Consider the following 23,457-nt stretch of genomic DNA (forward strand, 5'->3'; position numbering starts at 1 on the left):
TGGGGTGCTGAGGGAGTGAGAGTGGGCAGGCTTCTGCTTGCTCCCTAAATTACATTAAAACTTAAAATTACTTTAGTTTAATCTTCACAGAGTAAGGGACTCAGGCAAGGAGGCTATGGTAGAAAATGACCAAGTCAGGGACACAGTAGGATTTTCTTTTATTCTTGCATTTCTGTTGTCTTTGTCTTTCTCATGCTTCTCATTCAATTTTCAAATTTTGAGAGACATAAATGCTAGAATTCTAGAACCTGTTCTTAAAGTTAAAAGAACAGAGTTAGATCCATAGAGGCTATCTGATCACCCTTCATTTTTCAGTAGCAGATTCTGAGGTTTAGAGAAGAGAGAGTTATTTGTTTAATGTATGTGGATGCAGGCATCGTGCCATACCCTCCTCTCATTTAGTCACCCAACACTTATTAATTGAGTACCAATTGAGTGTCAGGTACTTTGCCCAGTGCTGAGCTTGATTAAGCCCTCCCTCTCATGGAACTTGTATTTTAATTCCAAGCCCATAAGAATTGCATTCTAGAATAAATGCTATGAAGAAAGTAACTTAATAATGTGGTGGAAGCTCTGAGGTAAGGATTGGGAGCAGCACTTACTGTGTTTTCTCATAGGACAACATGACATTGTGACTTTTTGGTCCTTTATGATAAGAACACTGTCAGTTTTTATAGTTGTTTCTGGTGTGTGGTTGCTTTACATACTGTGTAGTTGTTAATGACAACTTTAAAAATATCTCCTTATGCTCTTAGGCCACAGATTTGCTCAGGAGCATGGTCCTGCCACCTGCCACACTTGGCCTGGGGGCATTAACAAATATGCTGTGCAGGAGTAGCTTTCCCTGTGATTTTGTGGGGCTGAGGGGTGCAAATGTAAGATCCTGTTCTAGTCTTATCAGTTGTGGTGAGAGATGAGAATGATCCCAATTGGAGATTTTAGACATCAAATGATAGCAAATATAAAAGGTACTTCAAAAAAGATTGTGGAAAATCTGAGTTAAAACAAGTATAATTTGGTGGAAAAAAACTTTGCAGTCCATTTTGGTATAATGGACATTTTCCACGAGCTGTGGAAGACGCCCTTGTATTGCTGTAACTAGCACCCAGACATGCCTGAGTTACGACACGTGTCCTTTCACCCCAGACATACAGCCCAAGATTCTCTTAGCAGGAATAAGAGCCCCTGCCACTCTACCTCCCTACTTTGATCTGTTTTTTTTTTTTCTCCTCCAATACTGTTCATTATATGAATTGTGCTTTCTATCACTCCTAAAAATAAACTTCATGAGAACAGAAGTTTCTTTTCACCATGTTGTTTTATTCACTGTGTATCCCTACATTAAGGAAATTGTTTAGCACATATTTGATGGGTAAGTTGAGTGAGTGAATCAGACACAGTGACTCAGAAGCTGAGGCTGTGAGCATGGAGAAGGAACCATAAATGACATGGGAGAAAGGACCTGAATTTCTTGTAACCTTGCAGGGTCAGTCAGTGCAAACTTTTACGGTACCTTAAGGAGCAAGAACACAGACTTCCTCCCGGCAGTTCTTAGTGCCTTGTGCTTGTGTGCAGGGAGTTCTGTGGGCCTTCCAAATTCCTGACGAGTTCTGTGCCTGCATGGAAGGAGTTCTTCACTTACACAAGGACCAGGATCCCGTTTACTACAGCTTGATTACTTTTTCTGGCTACCATTCATGACTGTACCTTCTTTTGTTATCTCGCATACACACTGTGGCTGCTGCCAAGGCAGGAACAAGGTCCAAATGCTGCCCTCAGAGAAGTGCTGAGCTTGGCACCTGCCAGCCACATCTAGCAGTGGTGATATCAGCAGGGTATGGGGGAAAATGAGTACAATTTTGATGTTTAGGGAGAAGGTTAGCTCTCCAGGACAACTTTGATATTTAGGGAGAAGGCTAGCTTTTCAGGCTTCTAACTGGGTTTTGCACATGTCAGAAGATAGCTGAATGATCGAAATAATCATTGTAATTTTTTAAAATATTTGTGTGTTCTCATATTATTTGAAAGAGGCAGACGAAGGTCTTCCATCTGCTCATTTACTGTGCCATAACCCACAACAACCAGGGCTGAATCAGTCCAAAGCCAGAAACTCAGAACTTCATCCAAGTTTCTCCTGTAGGGAGGCAAGGACCCAAGTACATGAGCCATCATTTTCTTCCCAGGGTGCACATTAGCCATAAACCAGATAGGAAGCACAGTAGCCAGGATTGGGATTCTAGCCAGGCACTCTGCTGTGAGATGCCATTGTCCTAAGCTGTGACTTAATTTCTGTGCCAAGCATCTGCTCTACACCTCGTCTTTTTAAGAGCAAACTACTTTCCTTGCTCCATTGAATGGACGTCATAACTGGTGTTTTCCACTGCTCTTTTTGCTAATTGTGTCTTTCTTAATGAAGATTGAAGACAAGTTGAACAAGACCAAGGATGATATTAGCAAGCACTTGTCCTTCCTGAAAGTGAACAAAGAGTACGTGAAAGCTCTGCCCTCCCAGGGGCTGAGCCCATCTGCAGTTCTGGAGAAACTCAAGGAGTACAGCTCAATGGGTAGGTGCTCAGCCTGTGAATTGTCCGCTCCTTGAAAGTGGCTGGTTTGCTGCTCATTTAATGTGGGAATGTTACTCACTGGTTCTTGCAGCATGTGGTAAAGAAGGCCCACTCTGTTTCTGAAGCTAAATTTCATATTTTTAAAAATGGAATTTAGATTTATCTTTGACCTATAAAGTAAGCAGGTAACAGACAGTGGAACTTGCTTCCATTTTCTCGTATAAATATGAGTAAAACATGTGTTTGTGTTTTTAAAAATGGAGTGTGAAATACAAAATCATGTAAAAATTAGGAAATCAGTATAAAGGTGCCAAAAGAAAAGTCACTGCATTTCCATCACCAAAAGATCAGCACAGGTCATACCTCTGTTGCTGTCTACATGCACAGGTACAGAAAAGGATCTATCTGTATGTGTTATCTCAGTGTTAGGCTGCTAGATGTGAGTGTGGGCATACATAAGTGTGATTATGATGGGAGAGATCAACAGAACAGATAGCTTAACATTTGCGAGTATAACCTGTGGAAGTATCCTGGATTCATGTCCTGGTTTTGTCACTTACAATATGACCTAAGAGGAGTTAGTAATATTCTGTATGCCCCAGTTTCTGTGTCTGTATAATCTCTACTTACCTGAAAGGATGATTGAGATTAAATGAGACTGTGTGTGTGTAAGTGTTGGATATATACTTGGCTTATTATAAGCATTTGATAAATGTTAACTACTATTGCTATTATGTACACGAACACATACATATTTATTACAGATTAAATTTATATTATACATTTTAGAAGTAAGCTTTTTAGTTTGGTATAATTTTAGATTTATGGAAAGATGCAGAGATTTTTCACATATTATTCATCTAGCTCTGCCTGACAGTAACATCCTGCATAAAGATGGTACATTTATCCAAATTGATGAATTAACAATTGGTTCACTAATATTAACTAAAGTATAAGTTCTATTTCCATTTCATTTATCTACTCATGTCATTTTTACTATTCCAGGATCAAATTCCTTTTACATTTTCTAATCGGTATGTGGTTTTGTTTTTTTTTTGTTTTGTTTTTGCCATTAGATGGTATAAAAGTACATACAGTTCAGGAAATAGAGTATATAAAGCAGGAATTAATACTCTGAGACCCATTTATTAACTGTTTCCATGGTTTTGACAACTGCTGGTTGTTCTCATCAGATTTCCTTCCCTTCAGCTTTTTAAGTCTGTGTCCACTGCCATACCCCCTGGTACCAGTAAAAGAAAGGAAAATGAAGCTTTGTGTATCATTTTTGAAAGACTGGTGACCACTCACTGGTCTGCAGACAAACATGATGCGGAAGCAGCAGCATCTAAGGAAAGAGTGAAAGTCCCACTGGCAGCGAGCCAGAAGCTCTGCTCTCCTTAGAGCTGAAGAGGGTTCTGTTGCAGAGCCTAGGGCTATATGTGCTTTCTGCTGAGCGTGCTTCTTGGAATTGCCTTCACACTCCCTACTGCAAAAGGGCACAGCCCTGCTGTAGCAGAAGAACCTGAGACACTCACACCAGTAGGTTGGGTTAATGTAAAATCTCTGTGGGTGCACCTCACACAATAAGTGAAAAACCTGGTTGTTTATTCTGGTCAGAGACTTGGCTGCTCCTGATTTTGAAGGGCACAGCATCGGCTGCTGGAAGCAAGCTGTTGGTTTGTGTGGGCCCCTGAACCTGGGATGCTCAGGGTTTATCCCATATGGCACTTTGTTCTCTGGCTCCAACCTTGCCATCACCCTTTTGTTGTGCTCTCTGCCTGCTGCTGCTTGTAACAGCTCCCACACTTGTAGTGCCTGGGGAGGACTAGAGAGAAAAAGGAAGCTATTGCAGAAGCTAAGCTGAAGCTCTGCAGAGACCAGGAAATCTATGCATACAAACGGCAGTTCTGCTGTTAGAAGGCAGTGGAGGATAAGGATGTTGCTGTCTTAATGGCCCTCTGTGTTGTTAGTGCCTTTCACACTGTTGATGATACTAACTGATGGTCTCTTATCTAGCTGTAGATGCTGTTAACACCTTTCTCATATTGTTGGCTGATACTGATGGATGATCTCTCATCCTTACTGTGGTAGCTGTTCATTATTGAAGTTCCTCCTTTCTGGATTTACTGTAAGAATGCCACTGGGTTTCAGTTCTTCTGTGTTTTTTCTTTTGTACCCTGCCAGGTGTCTTCCTGTTGCTACTTTATTAGCACCTCCCTGCCTGCTCATGCAGTGCTCTCTCTCATTTCTCTGCAGATGTCTCCTGGCAAGAGGGGAAAGCCTCTGGAGCGGTGTACAATGGCGAGGAGAAGCTCACCGAGCTGCTCGTCAAGGTGAGTGGTTGTGGATGGAGGGCAGTGCCACGTGGGCTCTGTGTTGGTTGGTATGGCCTTGGCTTTTATCCATTCTTCTGCAGTTTGAAAAGTGAAATACGGGAAGCTTATTGACAGAACAAAAGCATAAAATCAGAGAAGATTTCTCTTCGCTCACACATAGGCGAGTGTGTATAATACTGTTGAAGACATCTTCAGTGTGTCTGGAAGTAAAGTTGTCATATTTCCAAGCTTCCTGGGCACCCAGTATAGAGACAGATCACCAGGGAAGGCAGTCTCATCCTTCAGGGTTTTTAATGGTAGGATGGATTTTGTTTGGTAAGAGACAAGATGGGAACACGCAGTAATACTTACCTCAAATGAGTTTTGAATGCATTCTGTGATTTAGATATTGCCCAAACCCCGATTAGTTAGATATCAGTTACTCCTTTTTGTGGATAAGGAAACCTCAGAGAATGATTTGACCTACACAGCTAAAAATCTTAAGCAAAAGTGTGACTTCGAACTGGGTCTGTTTAGTGTACAATCTGCACATTTCACTATACTTGTACCTCTTCCCTTGCTGCATTATAAAATTATTGATTTTATTGTATCTTCTCAGTGTATTGATCTTTTTTGATTGGGGGACATCTGACATTTTTTCTAGTCCCTAGTGTCTTGACTGATACCTGAGAACTTTGATTTAATGCATGATTCTTTGGTGCATTTCATGTCTGCTTTTATTTCTTTGCAGGCTTATGGAGACTTTGCATGGAGTAATTCACTACATCCAGATATCTTTCCAGGATTGCGCAAGATAGAGGCTGAAATTGTGAGAATGGCCTGTTCCCTGTTCAATGGAGGACCAGATTCCTGTGGATGTGTAAGTACGTGCAGGTGGCATGAAGTAACATTTCTCAGTTTAAAATAGGTATTTATTTAAAATATTTAAATACACCAATAGTATATGATTATTGTAGGAAGAACAGATTAACTGCAGTGTTAAAATATTACTTATAATTTTATAATCCGTAAGAGTGTCAACATTTTGGTATGGACTTTTGTATATATTTTATCTCTTTACCTTTTATTTTTTTAAAAAAATCAGCCTACATAAAAGTGTTATGATAGATTAAAGAAGCCCTGCGATTATCAGATGTGAATATTATACCATGCCTGCTCTCGGCTTACTTTTTTTTAATTTATTTATCTTTATTGGAAAGGCAGATTTACAGAGAAAAAGATTTCCATCTGCTAATTTACTCCTCAAATGGCTACAGCAACCAGAGCCAATCTGAGCTTCTTCCAGGTCTCCCAAGTGAATGCAGGGTCCCAATGTTTTGAGCCATCCTATGCTGCTTTCACAGGTCATAAGAAGAGGGGTGGATGGGAAGTGAAACAGCTAGGGCAGTATTCGGCCCCCACATGGGATCCTGTTGCTTCCAAGGCTAGGATTTAGCCACTAAGCCAACGTACCAGGGCCTTCTCTACTGGCTTTCTTCCCTGTTTATTTCCTTCCCTACCTGCCCACACACTTGCCTACCAGCCACTTACCTGTATATGGGGTTTTGAACTATCTGATAGTCTTCTTGTTAAACTCTATTTTACTGAAGCTGAAACTATATTATTTTGCTGATTAAATTTAGTTGACATCAGGAATAACAAAGGGGGCATTTAACAACACATTGGAGGGTTTCTTGTTTCTCCTGTACTTTGTAGTACATGATTATTTGTTTCCTAAACTATGGTAGATAAACTTTGGTTTTAGTTTGTCACTACCAACTAACATTGACTTTTCTAGCTTATGTAGAATAGCTACATTTAATTCAGTATATTGGGATTGTGGTCTGTATGGTGTTAATCTTTTCAAATAAATTTATAATCATATAATGTTTCCACCTTTAATCATTATGGAACTCATCTGAGGAACCTTACATAGTTACTTTTTTGTAAGCTCTTTGTGTGTGTGTGTGTGTGTGAATGTATGTATGTGTATTTATAGTTTATTTATTTGAAAGGTAAAGTTAGATGGAGAGAAGGAGAGAACTTCATCTGTTGATTCACTCCTGAATTTCCGCAATGGCCAGATTTGGTTTAGGCCAAAGCTGGGAGTCAGGAACTTCATCTGGGTCTCCCACATGAATACAGTGACATGCCTGTGGGCCATCTTCTGCTGCTTTTCCCAGGTGCATTAGCTGGGAGCTAGATCAAAAATGGAGCAGCAGGGTCTGAAAGTGGTACCCATATGGTTTGCTGGTGACACAAGCCACAGCTCCAGACCCCTACCTGGCATCTTAATTGCCAAGTACCATCCCCTTAGAAACTTACTTAGGTTTTTTTTTTTTAAAATGATTTATTTATCTTTATTGGAAAACAGATTTGCAGAGAGAAAGATCATCCATCTGCTAGTTCACTCCCCAAATGACTACAACAGCCGGAGCCAATCTGAAACCAGGAGCCAGAAGCTTCTTCCAGGTTTCTCATGTGGATGCAGGGTCCCAATGCTTTGGGCCATCCTCCACTGCTTTCCCAGACCACAAGCAGGAAGCTGGATAGGAAGTAGAGCAGCTGGGACACGGACTGGTGCCCATATGGGATCCAGGTGCTGAGCAAAGGGAGGATTAGCCAATTGAGCTATTGCTCTGGGCCCAAAAGCTTTTTTTAAAAAATGATTTTAGAAAATGTTTTAGTTTCCTTAAGATACATAACCTATATTGCTGGAAATAGAAGTTTTGTCATTGTTTTTTCCCCACATAACATCTATGTATATTTGAAAACACCTTCCCCCTCAATCTTTAGTCTCTCTAGCTTTTCTTGTTACTCAGCTGTTCATGAGAGTTGACAGATTTCCAGTCACACCCATCTTGTGACTGAAGGCCTTTGAGTTGTCTGTGCATTGCCATGTGAACTGAGCTCTCCCAGTGGAAAATGGCATTGATCTGTGAACTTTTTTTTTTAATCTGAGCTTACCAAATGCATCTTAAACTTTGTCTAAGTCAGCATTGCTCTCTTTAACAGTATTTCTTCTGTTTCTTGTTGTTCCTAGGGCCTTTATTAGTTTTGTACTGGTACATATACTACTTTGTTGTTTTATGTCTAAATTCTCATTCTGTTAACTCAGGTTCTTATAATGTTGCCCTAGAGTGGGAAACACTTCTGAAGGGTTGCTTTGTTCCGTAGCTTGTTGCCTTCTGTGTTGGGCTTTAATTTTGTTTGTTAGCTACCACTCCTGCCCCTGCAGTTGGTTTGCATCCTTGCCATTTTCCTGCTGCTTAACTCCTCCTAGGGTTGTCCACTCCTGTTTATTTTGTTTGTTCTGGTTCAGGGCAGGACTCAGCTGAAGTGTTGTTCCATCTGCATTAGGATTCCTGGGCCTATTGTGAGAGCCTGGGAGAACTTAGAAAGATTAGAGCTTACTGCCCAGTTTGTAGGACCAGTACCCTGGACTGTTGATTCTTTAATCCATGCTGTATCTCTGAAGTCATTCCAGAAGTTCTCACTCCCCCATTTTCCTTGCTTGTCCTTTGTAGGCTTCTCTAACACTCGCTGAACACAGAGGGAGGAAATTGAGGGAGCTGGTCCCTGGCTCCCCTGAGGGTTTGCAAGTATTAATGAGAATCCTCAGGAATTTGCTGACTGCAGTACCATGTCTAGGGTGGTAGGGTGGTATGCCCTCTGCTGCACCTTTACTTGCCATTGTGAATTAGTTTCTGTGGGTTTGGGTGTTTTTTGTTTTGTTTTGTTTTGTTTTTGGCTTGCTTGCTTGCCCATATTTGAGATTTATTGCATCAGACTATTCATTTCCTTATTTGGTTGTCATGATGGCAGGTTTTGTCTTTTTCCCCCACATTATTTCAGATGCTGAGAGACAGATCTGTGGAGCAGTTTGAATTTGCCATCTTGATCCAGAAGCACAGCCTTGCAGGGATTGCATAGCTGCAGTTGAACCCTTATCTCCCCTATTTCAGCCTCCAGTGGATGTGTCAGGGATTGGAGGAGTCCAAGTCCCAGTGCCTTAAAATGAAGGGCACGTTGACTGATGTCACTGACTCCATCCCTCCCTCTCACTTGAGTATGCTTGCCTGCCCCCATCGCCATCACCCCAATCCTTGCGATCTGTTCCAAAGTAGAAAGCCAGAAGACAAGGCCAACCAGCTGGGCAGTCTTTACACGGTCCCCAAGGGAGCATCTTAAGCTCATCTTGGTCATGGGTCTTCAGCCTTAATTTGCTTCAGTGGTCATGATGACTTCATAGGCTAAAACACATCATGTTGCCATAGAAACACTCTTGGCAGGTGCCACCAGGTCTAAGCAGCCTTTGAAAGCAAGTTTTCCAAGTAGGTCATGTGCTGCTTTGGTTTTCTGAACAACATACTTTGGGGGTTTTGTATACCCTGAAGGAAGTTGAACATAACAAATAGCTACCGGGGCCTCTGTTTTCTTACCTAAGTTTCTGGATTTGTTTTTGCTTTTTGCATATGCAGTGTGGGTAGGTGGGGTGGTGGAGAGAAATGGGGGGATCAGATGTTGTCAAACACAGAATTTGAGGATTAGAAATAAAAATTATAAGCAAAGTTTAGTTTTTTTCCTTTATGGTCGAAAATATGCCTGAATTTGCCCATTGATTTAGTTTGCTTTGAATAGATAGGATATTCTAAGTGGGTGACCAGGAATTTAGGGGGAATTTTGCTTAGATTATGGCTGGCCCTTCCAAAGAGGTGGTGTAGTTAGAGACTTAGCTGGGGGCTTTCTCCACAGCTGGCTTGTTCCTCTTGTGATGTTCTGTGGTTTTATGCTAAGCCATAGGACACACTGCTGATTTGAGAGCTGACCTCAGCTGTCAGCATTTATCTTTCCCAGGGTAGAGAAGCAGAGTCTGGTAAATGTGTCCCATGCCCTCAAGCTCAGTACATTGTTAGATGGATAATGGCCACATATTTCATGAAGACCTCCTGAAACCAGAAATGACTTATCTTTTCTGAGCAGATAATCCATGTAAGTCCTGATCATCGTGATTTTGTGTTCATGGTAAATATTATTTTAGGGAGGCCCAGGAATCGTCCTTTCTGGTTCTCTGTCTCATGCAGCTTCCTTAATGCCCAAGCACAAGAAGTCTTATTTACCACTTAGTGAATCACTTTCATCCCTCAGGGACTCAGTTTTCTTGGCCCTCCAGGAGCTCATGAGAGTTCACAGATACAGTAAGCAGCTGTGAAGGGATAGGTCTCGTTTTTGCAAGCAGTTGTTCCTGGACATTATCAGAAGGAGAGTGGCTGTTATGTGTTGGTCATGGTTTTCTGACAGTCATGTCTGGCATCAGTAGCTCTTGACTGAGGGTAGATCTGTTTGGTGTTAGCTGCCAGACCAGGTACTGGAGTATCATGAGCAGGTACATTTCTACCTTCCTGAGTTTGTAGTGCAATGGGGATAATAGGACAAATGAAGAGACCTTTGGATGTTTTGTTTGAACTTGTCTGTCAGAGCAGCTTGGCCCAGTTTCAGGAAATTGTTTTACTTTATTTAAAAACGTTAGGATTTTGTTTTGATTTCATATAATCAAGGCAGCACACTTCTAAGTAGAAATTTCTGCTGTTCTGGTGTTCGTGTTTGTCAAAACCGCAAGTTTACTTTGGAAAGTCTGAATGTCATTTTGATTTTGTAATGATTGCATAATTTACTAAAATTGTAACTTCACCATGTCTCATGATTCTTCAACAGGCACTGAAATTCGGTTTAACATAAGTAATTCAGATGCTTTGAAGTAGAGTGTTAGCCTGTCCTGTCTGATAATGGATGAATTAACAAGGAAAATATAAATAGATCATGCATAAGTGGGAGCTGGGTGGGTTTGCATGTGTCCAGACAATATAGAACTGCTGTTTTTTCGTAGCAGTTTTCATTCTTCTCCTGAGCCAGGGCTGAGCTCAGCCAACAAAGCCTGATTTCCTTCCTAGAAGATACAACAATGTCTGCCTTTCAGCATGCATTCAGATCTTTGTTTCTGCCCACACTGCCAACCTCAGGGCAGGAAGCACATGCTTGCGTCAATCCCTAACTTCCCCCTACACAAATGGCATCTCTTCTTTGTTATAGGTAACCTCAGGGGGCACAGAAAGCATACTGATGGCCTGCAAAGCTTATCGGGACCTGGCTAGAGAGAAGGGGATCAAAACTCCAGAGATGTACGTATATGTAGCTCTTCTCCCCCGCTTTGGGTTTGTCTCTTTGGAGCCCTGCTGCTTAGAACCAACCCTCTCTCCCCATTTCTACTCCTCTGGCACGTCTAGCTCTCTACTCCTATCCTGGCCCCTTTACCCTTGTCCTGTCCCTATGGGCACAATTCTAGGCAGATAAATTGGTCAGTTACTCCTTATAATTGTTTCCAACTGTGCTAAGTTTATCCCTGGTGTATATACTCCAAGTAGGAGTGATGTTTTTCTAGAAGCAATGCAATTAGACTACCCTTTGAATCCTGTGAAGTTTCCTATCAGTTATCTGGAGCCTGAGACAAGCTCTCTACCTGTCTCAGTTCAATGAGCAGGAATCTCACAGTACAGCCTTGGAAGGTCCAGTCTGCTTGCTGGGGTGACCACTTTACCATCTTAGTGAGATTTATCCACTCTGTCACTCACGGACATATTTTGGTGTTTGGACATACTTTCTTCTCTAGACCCTCTCTTGTGCAGTGTGTTTACACTGCGTGATTGGGTTAGTGCTTTTCTCACAAGGGCGGTGACTAAAGGGTTTTGTTGCCCAGTCTCATGCTAGATGATTCATACTTGGCTGAAGAGAACTCAGTTTGCCAGTCTTTCTTCATCTTGGATCTTGGTGCCTGCTGCCTACTCAGCTGTGGTGGAGATGTTTTCCCTAAAGGGCACAGATCCATTGCAGAAATGGAGTCACTTGAGAGAGATCTAATAGCACATGATTAGCCATGACTGTTCCCTTTTCAATGCTGTTTGAAACATGACTTCCAAATGATGTAGGGGAAATGAGTATTTGAGAGTCTGGAGTTCTGTATTCTCTCACAGTGGGGCCGGGGGGGGTTACTGCTGGTGTGATGTTTGGTGGCCCAGCAGCCTTGCGTCTCTGCCCTGGTGTGCCTTGAGTCAGGACACTGCCTCTCTCATGACCAACCCTCGTGACCCTTTCCCCAATACTGTTCTCATCCGAGTGCTCCGTCCCTTAGCTTTCTCCTCTTAGCCCTGATTTGTGCTTCAGATCTCGTCTTGAAATGGAAATACTTCCTTTAAAAAGGAGATTTATGTATTTATTTATTTGAAATGCAGAGTGACAGAAATTTTCTATCTGCTGATTCACCCCCCCGCCCAAATGGCAAAAATAGATTTGGGACAGGTGGAGACCAGGGGCCAAGAACTCCATCCTGGCCTTCCATATAGGTGGCAGGGGGCCAAGTAGTTAGTTCATTTTATGCTGCTTTCCAATGCGTATTAGCAGGGAACTGGAGGGAACCGGAACCAGCACTCTGATACGGGATGCGAGTATAACCCCCTGTGCCACAATGTGAGCTGCTAAAAATACTTCTGAGTTCCCTTTCTTATTGTCAAAAATGATTTTTTTAACTGGTAGGGAAAAGGTTTCTACAGAAAATCAGTAGATAAAACTTGTAATAGTTTGGGGGCAACAGGTCACATGTTCATTCCTGGCAGTTTAATTTAGCTGTTTGCCTTGTCCATTTTGAATCCTTTTTGGGTCTGAATTTCCTTTTTCTCCTCCTCCACTCTGACCCCATTATCTAGTGTGGCTCCCGTAAGTGCTCATGCTGCATTTGACAAAGCAGCCAATTATTTTGGCATGAAGATTGTGCGGGTCCCACTGGACAAGATGATGGAGGTGGACGTGCGGGTGAGTCTCCCAGCAGCTAGCAGGCAGGCAAGGCCTTTCTGATTGGGTTGGGGCTACCTGAACATCAACAGCTGCTCCCAGTAGTGTTGACCCACCACAGCTTCAGACTTGTCACAAATGCATGGATCCTGAAGGGAGTGACCTTGTCCCTGACTCAGCACTAGAATAGCCTGGTTTTTGCTTTGTATTAGCACTTTCCTTTCTTTTCTCTTTCTGAAATGGACTTGGACCGACTTGCCCAAGACTCTCATTAGGGTTTTGATTGCTCTGAATTAGTCCCATGCCAGTATAATAGACATTATTTTTGTGCCACACATTTGTATGGAAGAACTGTCTAATTTTATCAGGAGCACACAGAAGTCCTGGAGGTCACGGAAGCCATGTTACTGCCCTTCCCAGATGAGCAGCCAGACTGGCTTTTAGTTCATGCAGGGTTTCTGCTGGTCGGTTGTGGGGCTGTGACTCCCATTTGAATCTCTGCTGCTTCTTAGCTTGGTATTGATCTCAGTTCCCCCTAGATGTAGCTACCTGGACTTGTTCATGTCCCACCCCTGTGGAGGGAGACAGCCTTCTCCCGGGTTGGTAGGGGCAGGATGGGTATGCTAAGCTCTGCTGTCCAGATAGCTCTTGGCAGCCCAACTGGGGGGAAGGAGTATGATACAGTCCTCAGTGTTGCACCTTAAACCCATAGGCAATGAGAAGAGCCATTTCCAAGAACACAGCCATGCTCGTCTGTTCTGCTCCACAGTTTGGTCACGGCACGATTGATCCCATCCCCGAAGTGGCCAAGGTATGTCAGAGAAGTGGACTATGCTCATAGCCATATTGAGCTTCTCAGACTAATGGTGTTGTGCTGAGTGAATTGAAGTAGTTTCACTTTAGATGCAGCTGCACTCATGAAAACAGCTCCCATCAGCCCTGAGATGAGCCCTGCAGCTCTGGAGCCACTGCCCAACTGGCCTTCTCGACAGGGGAAGGGTGGTACAAGCCAAGGCCTCTCTTAGGCTGCATGTTCTGAAGTAGTATTGACTTGTTGATGCATGTAAAGAAGTAAACTGCATTTAGCAGCACGCCCCCAAGAGGGTGGTATTGCACGTGGGGCAGGTCCCAAGCATCTTCTCTGCCCCCTCCCACTCTGTTGTGACTAAAGCAGGGCCTTTTCCTCTCTCCATGGGCAGTCTTGGTCAGAGCTATATTCATTTCCTACTCAATTTTACAGTGAGTTTGTGGTCATGCGTATCAATAGATAGCACGTAGCAGAATTATTGCAGACTAAATACATTTCAAGGATAAACTTTGCTGGCAGTGTTAAAAATAGCCAGGTGTTTAAACATGGAAACCTGGCACAAAGCAGCCTGATGTTGATACCTTCCCAACCACCTGTGTCCTGCAGAATTCTTGTGGTTGTGATTACAGATGAGCGACTTTTATGTCCTTTGTTTTTGGAACTAGCTGGCTGTCAAATACAAAATCCCTCTGCATGTGGATGCGTGTCTCGGGGGCTTCCTCATTGTCTTCATGGAGAAAGCAGGGTATCCATTGGATCGGCCGTTTGACTTCCGGGTGGAAGGTGTGACCAGCATTTCAGCCGATACCCATAAGGTAAGCCAGGGAGGTGGTCGGATGTGAGCAACTAGTTATTTTACTGTTAGCAACAGAATAAAGTGGCTTAGGTATGGTGTCCCCCGAAAGTATAAAATGGCATCTGGGGGTTGCTCTCACCAGGTCAGCTAGTCCAAGTGACAGGGTATGTGATAGAGGTGACCAGCAATAGTGGAAAGGGTCCAGTAACGTTCGTCTCACACTGGTCAAGATACTTTCTATGTATACTGATCGTGTATAACCTAGACATGCTGACGTAGTGGCCCTTGTAAGAAGTGGTTCCATGGAGTCCTGCTTCAGAAGTTGAGGAATGCAGGTAATCCTGGACCTTCAGGGGAGTGGATGTTAGTGCCATGGCTCCTGAGCTGAGTGGTCAGGGGCACCCTGTGGACAGAAGGAAGAACCTGTGTACTCAGGAGTGTCTTGTAGAGGCCGTGGGAAGCAGCCAGGTCTACCGGCCTTGGTACAGCACAGGGAGGTCTGAACACACATCCAGGTGTGGTGAAAGTATTACGTCTGCCTGGCTTAGTGCTGCATTTCTAGAGCATGTTTTAAATTAGAATATATAGTAAAGACTTGCTTTTAAAGCTATGCATGACCTGTGGCAGATTTTTTAGTCAGAATCTGTTTTCACCTTGGCCTCGGACAGCTGCTTTGCTCTTTTTTCATTAACCATCCATTTTGTGTGGTTTGAGGGCTGACGTGACTTCTCTGTTAGCTTCCGAAGAGTAACCTAGCAGGGCACTTTGCTGTTTAGAAACTGATTACACACATTTTCTCAAAGCTTTTAGATTCTGTGCACCATCATGTTCTTAAAAAGAAGTACAGCATCAAGCAAAAAATCACAGGGAGATGGTCATTTTTAACTGTTCCTAGTGCCTTCAATTCAATCTTTCCTGGGTTTTCAGTAGAAATTTATCCTTGTTTGCATTTGGACATATTGCTCTAGAAAAACAGGTTAAAGAAGGAAACCACATGTTGGATGTGAAAGGGACTAAGTAGCCCATTAACAGGGCTGTTCTCAGGCCTCAGCTGCCTGATCCCTGACAGGGAATTTAAATTTCATCTCTGAAGTTTCTCATCCCTTTTAGCGTTCTGAGTTTGTGCCCCTCACGGGTGGAAGCATTGCAGAGCAGCTGCTAGCTACATGGGCATTGCTCTGGAAGAGCTCTGCCAGTCAGAACTCCACCTTCACCTCTCTGCTTCTTTCCCTCAGTATGGCTACGCCCCAAAAGGCTCCTCCGTGGTGCTGTACAGTGAGAAGAAGTACAGGAATTACCAGTTCTTCGTTAGCACGGATTGGCAGGGTGGCATCTATGCTTCTCCAAGCATCGCAGGCTCCCGGCCTGGGGGCATCAGTGCAGCCTGTTGGGCTGCCTTGATGTACTTCGGTGAGAGTGGCTACGTTGAGTCTACCAAACAGATCATCAAAACGGCTCGGTTCCTCAAGTCAGAGTATGTGTGCACCATTTCAATTCTGCCTTTTCAGCCAGTGGGCTCAGGACGTCTGCCTGGCCACATTTCTGTGGCCCTGGGCCATTTTGCCATTGCCTGAAAGATGCAGGATTTAGGACAGCAGTTTAGGAGCAATCTTGGGAGGATCTGAAGAGGCAGGACCATATGTGGTGGTCATCCTGTTTCTGAGGCCACCTTTTAACAACACATAGCCCTTCCTGGTGCTGCTGTACAATCCAGTGGTTTACACAGTGGCTCTGAAACTAGAGTGAGCACTCCCATCACCTGGATGACCAGAATTTCTGATGCAGTAAATCTGGGAGGGGGCTCTGAGGATTTCCGTTTTTAGTAAGAGCCCAGGAGACAATGATGAAACTGGTCCAGGAATCGCTACCTGGAGAAGCACTGGGACAGGGACAAAATTGGAAATGAGAAGGGAATGAGGCAGGGGAGAGAAAGGTGATGAAATCTAGATGGGGTAGGTGGAGAGGCAAGGCTGGAAGTGGCTGCCTGGTTCATCTAATGTGCCTCTTGGTAACATTACCTGCCAGACACTTTACAGAACATAGGCCTGTGTGCGTGGAAAAGACCTTCTTCAGTTCCACCAGGGCCTTGAGTTGTGAGCCACTGTATAGTTTCTGGCTTTGGGGAGTATTTAGATGATTGATTTTCTTTTATTTATTTATTTATTTGCTTATTTATTTTTATTTATTTATTTTACTGTTACAGAAGATGGGAAATTATTTTTCCAGGATTTTTCATTATTGTTCAATCCCTAAGCCATCCCTGGGGACATGTCCTTTTGGAGTTGAGTTAGAGAAATTAGAAACCACTGATTTGGATTTGTTTGGTCTAGTTAGGGGAGGGCCTTGGGATATTTGCAGTATCTTGGGATTCTGGTCTCTGTGCTATCCACTGGTAGTAGTGTAACCTTGTTATTTCAGACAGTGAGAAGAACAAAGCCCCTGAAGGCTGGATTGTACTGTGAGGGAGACCTGAGACTTGGTTAAAGTGACAATAATCAGAGGACAGTCTGTGGCTGAATTTTGTTTTTGTTCCTTTTCTTTGTTTAAGACTGGAAAATATCAAAGGCATCTTTGTTTTTGGGAATCCTCAGTTGTCAGTCATCGCTCTGGGTTCCCGTGAATTTGACATCTTCCGACTTTCTAACCTGATGACTGCTAAGGGCTGGAATTTGAACCAGTTGCAGTTCCCGCCCAGGTAAGTTGGAGAAGCCGCTTTCCCTTCCTAGACTCCAAGACTTGGAAGAACTCTAGTGGTCTGTCAGTAGCCTGAGGTACAGTTTGGCTGCCTCAGCTCAGCACTTCAGGAGAAGCTGTAATGTTGGTAGGATTTCCATTTTGCTGCTTCATATCTGAGATGGAAAGAATACCACGGTTAGTTTTCATCTCTGGCAGAATCAGGTGATCAACCCTGAGGCATTTCTCTCACTCAGCACTCAGCTTGTTCTTACACGAAGCTCATCACCTGGGTCACAGTATGCTGGGGTCACTGATGGTTTAATTCTGCTGTTGTCTATGGGGTGCTTCTCTGACACCCAGTCTTCTGTTACACGTATGCGTTTCTCACTGCAGCTGAATGATTGGGTTGGGGTCTCTGTGTGCGGCTCACTCTCACATGTGTTTGTGCCATCGCTGTTCCCATCTGGACTCTTCGCAATTCTTGTGTGTGCCAAGTCCTTACTCCAGGGCGACTTCTTTGCTTGCCATCCTTCAAAACTTCAGCCATGTAGTCCTTTCCTTATGGGATTATAGCCTCTTAGTGTCCTGTGGTGGTTGTGTGTTTTAAAGAGCAGTAATTGACACTTTGCAAGAGGGAGAGGTGGGACAGAACAACTAGCTGTGGTTGTTGATCTTGCTGCGAGGCCCTGGACCCACCCCAGGACTTCAGCATCCTGGGTGTCCAGTGCTTGGAGCACTTGCAGGCCAGTGAACCTGTCATAAATAATGTAGTGCCAGTAATTCCCTGTACGAGGGCTGCATTATTTTAGAACACTTCTCTACCTTTTTTTCAAGGTTTATCTCTCCTTTCTGTCTCTGTTCTCCCATAGTATTCATTTCTGCATCACATTAGTACACACCCGGAAGCGAGTAGCCACCCAGTTCCTAAAGGATGTCCGGGAATCTGTCACCCAAATAATGAAGAACCCTAAAGCAAAGACCACAGGAATGGTAAGGACTCTTGGAGATGGATTTCTCTCAAGAGTTAGGGATTGGTGTACGGGATTTGAAAGAATGGAAGGGCCCCAAGTCTCTTCCTGCCCCTTGCCCTTCAGCCCTAGCCTCTCCTTTGTTCATTGGAAAAGATATATAAACATCCTGTAAACTAGCATCTGCTCTAGAAGCACAGCTGGTGGTAACATCCATTTGAAAAGACAGTTTTGATTCAGCAAAGGCAATAAATGTGTTTTTTCTGGAATTTTCAATTGCAAATCTCATAGAATAGTTTCTTTATGCAGGAAGGCAGACTGGAAAGTACCTGTGAGAAACACAATGCCAGCACACCAGCTGGCTTCCTGCCAGAGTGATGCCGAGGGGCTGGCACCAGAGGAGAGGGGGATCGTAGCCCCAACTTTGCTTGTCCATCGTCACTAATGCCATGCTCTTGGTTGGCTTTGTAGGGTGCCATCTACGGCAATGCCCAGACCATCATTGACAGGAATTTGGTTGCGGAACTGACATCGGTCTTCCTGAACAGCCTGTACAGCACAGACACGATCGCCCAGGGCCCCCAGATGAATGGGGCTCCAGAACCCCGCTGAGCCAGCACCTGTCTGGCCCACAGGGGCCTCTGACCTTCAGAAGGTTCTAGGGGGTATGGAAGAGCCATGCACAACTTTGGCATCTGGTCTTGACCTGGAGCACAACCAGATAGACCTTAAGACAACTTGAACCTCAGGATTCCTGTCCCTCTTTTTGTTGTCTTTCTGTGGTTTCTAATTTAAATGCCCCAGGGATTCTGTCACATAATGAATTTGCCCTTGTTATAGATGTTACCCTAGGAATTACTTTAACCTCTTCCTTCTCTAACTTCCCTCTGAGCTTCCCTCACCAATGGTGTAGCAGCTCTGCCCTGTGGGATGTGAGAGCCTCCTGGAGCTTCTCTGTTAAGACTTTGCAGGGTTGGGGCTGGTCCATCACAGATGGTTCCCAGGTGGCGTGGGCACTAAGTAGGGACTCCTCCAACACTCTGCTCCAGGGTAGGCTAGCTCTCTGGCTCAGCGTGTCTCTCTCTCTTCTCGTGACTGCTTTTACTTCTCTAGGATGCAGCTTAATCAGCTGTTGTTCTCTGTTAGGAGTGGAGTGCATGAGCCACCTGCCCCAGTCTCCCAGAGCAGAGTTGAATACACCGGTTGTACCTTTCTGTACCTGCAAAGCCCCCTTGGACACTCAGTTGCCACCGTCTTTGGAGACTGTTGTTTGCAACCAGGTTCCCTTTAGTTTTTTGGATTGTGACAAGAATGCAGTTTCTAGAGACTTTACAACTTTCTGGCAAGACATTGCTTCCCTGAATTGGCAGTTACTGCTGCACACCTGAAACATCTCCTGGCCAGAACAGAGACTAGTTTCTCTGCTTTTCTGAACATCCCAGTAGCTAGAGCATGCAGGTCCGAATACATGTCACCGAAGTTGGCGGCGGTCCTTGCACCCCCACTGCCTTAAGCTGCCATGTCCTGAAATGATGTCTACATGAGGGGACAGCTCAGAGCACCTCTACCAGTGGCCGTGACTTGCCTTAGGTGGGTGTGGGGAGAAGTGGGAGAGTCTCTTTCTTTCTCTATGCTTGTCCCACTCTCCCCTTTGCTCAGCTCCCAGAGGCACTGCAGCAGTCTCGCCTTGGATATTGGACTTCCCGGCCCCAGCCGTGGGGGAGCAGTGCAGGATGAGGTTACATTTTGGAACAGGACAGCAAGTAGTTATGTGGCCCCAAGCTGGAATTCCTTCCCTGAGACTCAGGGTGGTGCAGGGACAGGAGCATCCCTGCACCTACTTCCTGCCTTCTTCTCCCCTGTCTGGGTGCCTGATCCAGCCGAAGCCACCATCCTATCATGACGTCATATCATGTGCCTTTATCCTCGGCTGTGAGCAGGCACCAGGGCAATGGACCCAACTGCGAGGTTTCTGCCTGGGTCAGCAAGGACTTAGGAAAAGTGAGGAGAAACTTTCCTCAGGGACTCTGGAACATTCAGCCTCTCTAAGTTGCTCACCTCTAGTTTTTCACCACAGGCCTCCTGGTGGGGGAGAACCTTTACTCCCAGACCTTACATTAATCCTCAGCACACTTGTCTGGCTGTCCTTGAGCACTGTACTTGTCACCTGTTGACTGGGGTGAGCTGCACAGGGCCTTATAATTCTGGGGTGTGTGTGTGTGTGTGTGTGTGTGTGTGTGTGTGTGTTGGGGAGGGAGTGCATTTCTTTCCTGGTTGCTCTGTAGTACTGTGTAGGTACCAAGATTCTGTATATGAGAGAGAGAGAGGATGAGAGAGAGGCTGGGAACCCTTAGGACATGGGTGTCACACGGTTGCTGAACTGGCAGGCACCTGCTTGAGAGGGTATGACTAGTCAGATGCATGCAAGGCCTGTCTCAGGCCTCCAGAGCAGCACAGAGGCAGGCACCCTCAAGGATGTACTGATGCTTGCCAGTGTCTCCCCAAGGACCAGACCTCTGAGCCCCTCCTGTCCTCTGTGCTGGGGCAGCATTGGTGTCCCAGGGCTCATGGTGTTTTTCAAAGGGACCTACTGTAGCCACTTTACAATTTACAGCCTTAATGCACTTAATGACTTAATGCATTGGCAGACTTTATTTTGTGTATGTTGGTGTCTGCACACAGTCATCCCTCGGCTGTGGTCCACACAGGTGGCCAGGGTGTCTCCACACTATCATTAGACTGGCAGATGTCCCTCTGGCTTCTGCAAACTGTACTGTCTTCATTCTTCATTAGAACTAGTCATGTGAATATATTGCCATGTGACTTTTATTAAGACCAGTTTTATACTTGGAAAATGGTACTTACTTCTTTTAAATTTTCTTTATCTTCTCTAGCCTTCTCTCTCCTATTTCCATGCTCCTTTCCTAATTCAGCAATAATATCTCTAAAAGCAATTAAATAATTAAGTGTCTCAGATTGTAAACCTTGTGTATGGTTGCGTTTGTTGATTTACTTGGGTACATAGATCACAACATGGGATGGTGGCTGTTGTTGAAGAGCTGTGCGAGAGCTCCCCCTGGTGGTGAAATGGTTCTGTTTAGCCACAGATACAAAGTGAGTCGTGACTGAGGACTGTACCTTTTAGTAGGTATCTAGCGGACTGGTCTCCACACCAGTAGTGGTGGGCACACCTGTTTTAGCAAGTTTAGGAAGACATCCTTACTGTCTATGACAATATGCTCACTTCTCAGCCTCCAGCCTGTATTACTGACTCATCTCGGAGGCCACAGTATCTGGGATGCTTATAGGTGCTCTATTAAGTTGTAAGCCCCACTATCTTCTCTTTGGTTCTCAGTAGCTGGGAGCAGGTTTCAGCTGGACCCAGCAAAAGCAGAGATGATGACTGAGGCCAGCTATCACCTGGATGGGCAAAAGCCTTTAAAAAAAAAAAAAGATTTACTTATATATTTGAAAGGCAGAGTGACAGAGAGATCTTCAGTATGCTGATTCACTACCCAGATGGCTGCAGTGGCCAAGGCTGGGCCATACACAGGTTAGGAATGGAGAACTCCAACCAAGTCTCTGACCTGAGTGTCTGGGAACCACGTGTTGGCGTCATCTTCCCCTGCTTTGCCAGGCACAGTTAGCAGGAAAGTAGATTGTGAGTGGAGCAGCTGGGACACAGGCTGGTTCTCTGATGCCGGACGCTGGCATCCCATGCAGTGACTTTACCCAGTGTGGTACAATGCTGGCTTTTCCTTGGAATCTTCTTTGCCTTGTTTTCTCTTGTGTTTTCTTCCTTCTCATAATTTATTTTCTCCTCAATGTCCTCCTCTGTAATTTTAATTGTTTGGATTAACTTTAGAATAAACTTTATTTCTAAGTGAGTTTTTGTCCCATATGAAGATACTTTAGCCAACTGTGATGCTGTCTGTGTTGGCATTGTTCAACCCTTGATCCACAGCAAAGCAGGAAGATGTATCTCTGTGCCTGTCCCCCAGTCCCTAAATGAAAGCACACTTGAAAAATCTAGGAGCAGAGCAGGTGAGAGACCAGCGCCATGTGTTGTTGATGTTGAACTTTGCAGAGATGTTGCCATCAGCATAGGTATTAACAGTCTTGTACTAGCATGTTGGCTAGGAAAGAGTGTCCTGCCATTCTTACTGTCCATGACAGTATGCTTACTTCTCAGTCACCACCGTGTGTCTTTCCTGGCCATTTTGGAGGCTGCTGACTCATCAGGGCCGATGGTTCACATTGTCAGTTGCTTGCTCCAAATCCCTGTGGCCATTGGTGAGTTAACTTGGTCCTTAGGCAGGACTTGTAGGTTGGGAGTCACAGGTAGGAGCATTAGGAGATGGGTTGGTCCGTCTGTTTGCATCAGGGCATATGTGGAATGATGGCATGTGACATGCACACTGCCTGTTCCCAACAATAGCTCATGAGTGGCTGGCTCAGGACCTACAGGAACCAGCTCCGTTATTGCTGAAATAGTCAACAGTCTGTCAGCTCCTACATGCTGCCTCCATCATCTCACTAGTGGAATTAACACAGGTGACCCCTGAGACCTTTGCTATAGTTCTAAGAAACTATAGAAACCATCAGGATTGAAAGTCAGCATACGAAGGCACATCATATTAAAAGATTTTATTTTCATGCAAAAATAATAGAAACTCAACCAGTGTCTTCATAATTTTTCCTTTTGATTATCCTTTCTGTGCATAGCTTTAACAATATAAACTTATCTATGTTTCTATTTTCAGTTAATTTTTGCAAACACTCTCCATTAGGGTTCTCCAGAGAAATAGAAGCAGTATCCGCAGTGAAAGAAGGGGATGTTAAATAAGGAGCTAGCTCATCTGATTCTGAGTCTCAAGGTCTGCATTTGGAAGCTGGAGACCCAAGAGAAGTGACCATGTCCTTCCAAGGACCATGTCCTTCAGAGGCCTGAAGACCAGAGATACCAGAAAGGTGGATGTTTTCACTGGTCTCTGAGAGCCGAAGTGATGGCCCAGCTCAAGATGGTTGAGCAGCTGGAGTGTTCCTGTGGACCAAAGGGCCAGCCCTTTTGTTTATGCCTCCAGCTGCCTGGATGGGAGGGCCAGCTGCTTTATTCAGTCTCCTCATTCAGTTGTTCACTCAGATACACCTCGAGGACAGATGCAGAACCAAAAACCTGAGCAGACCGTCAGGTTGACACATAGTTAGCTGGGAGGAGGATGATAAGGCCCCTTTCTAGATGATGACTGCCTTTGCAAATGTTGGTTCCGCAGGTATAAAAAACACATGCTTAGGCCTGGCACGATAGCCAAGTGGTCTCACCTTGCATTCCCAGAATCACGTGTGGATGCCAGTTCATGTCCCAGCTGCCCCACTTCCCATCCAGCTACCTGCTTGTGGCCTGGAAAGCGGTAGAAGATGACCCAAAGCCTTGGGACCCTGCACCACCTAAGGCCCAGAAGAAGCTCCTGGCTCTTGGCTTTGGATT

The 23,457-nt window shown here is 44.6% G+C and overlaps 1 protein-coding gene across 3 annotated transcripts in view; it reads left to right on the forward strand.

Moving 5' to 3' along the window:
* The window catches only part of SGPL1 (sphingosine-1-phosphate lyase 1), a 48,727-nt gene extending 25,804 nt beyond the window's left edge, over positions 1-22,923 (forward strand). For all 3 annotated transcript variants that reach the window (XM_040975897.1, XM_040975896.1, XM_040975895.1), the window contains 11 exons: positions 2,417-2,564; positions 4,821-4,897; positions 5,631-5,759; positions 10,970-11,058; positions 12,637-12,742; positions 13,434-13,532; positions 14,195-14,344; positions 15,561-15,799; positions 16,874-17,020; positions 17,871-17,991; positions 18,441-22,923. In XM_040975897.1, coding sequence (XP_040831831.1) covers positions 2,417-2,564; positions 4,821-4,897; positions 5,631-5,759; positions 10,970-11,058; positions 12,637-12,742; positions 13,434-13,532; positions 14,195-14,344; positions 15,561-15,799; positions 16,874-17,020; positions 17,871-17,991; positions 18,441-18,581 — 1,446 coding nt within the window. In that variant the 3' untranslated portion in view covers positions 18,582-22,923. The remainder of the gene's footprint in view (positions 1-2,416; positions 2,565-4,820; positions 4,898-5,630; positions 5,760-10,969; positions 11,059-12,636; positions 12,743-13,433; positions 13,533-14,194; positions 14,345-15,560; positions 15,800-16,873; positions 17,021-17,870; positions 17,992-18,440) is intronic.
* The last annotated feature ends 534 nt before the right edge of the window (positions 22,924-23,457 follow it).

This window comes from Ochotona curzoniae, unplaced genomic scaffold (genome assembly GCF_017591425.1).
Source record: "Ochotona curzoniae isolate NIBS_2020 unplaced genomic scaffold, NIBS_Ocur_1.0 contig_2692, whole genome shotgun sequence".
NCBI classification, from domain to species: Eukaryota; Metazoa; Chordata; class Mammalia; order Lagomorpha; family Ochotonidae; genus Ochotona; species Ochotona curzoniae.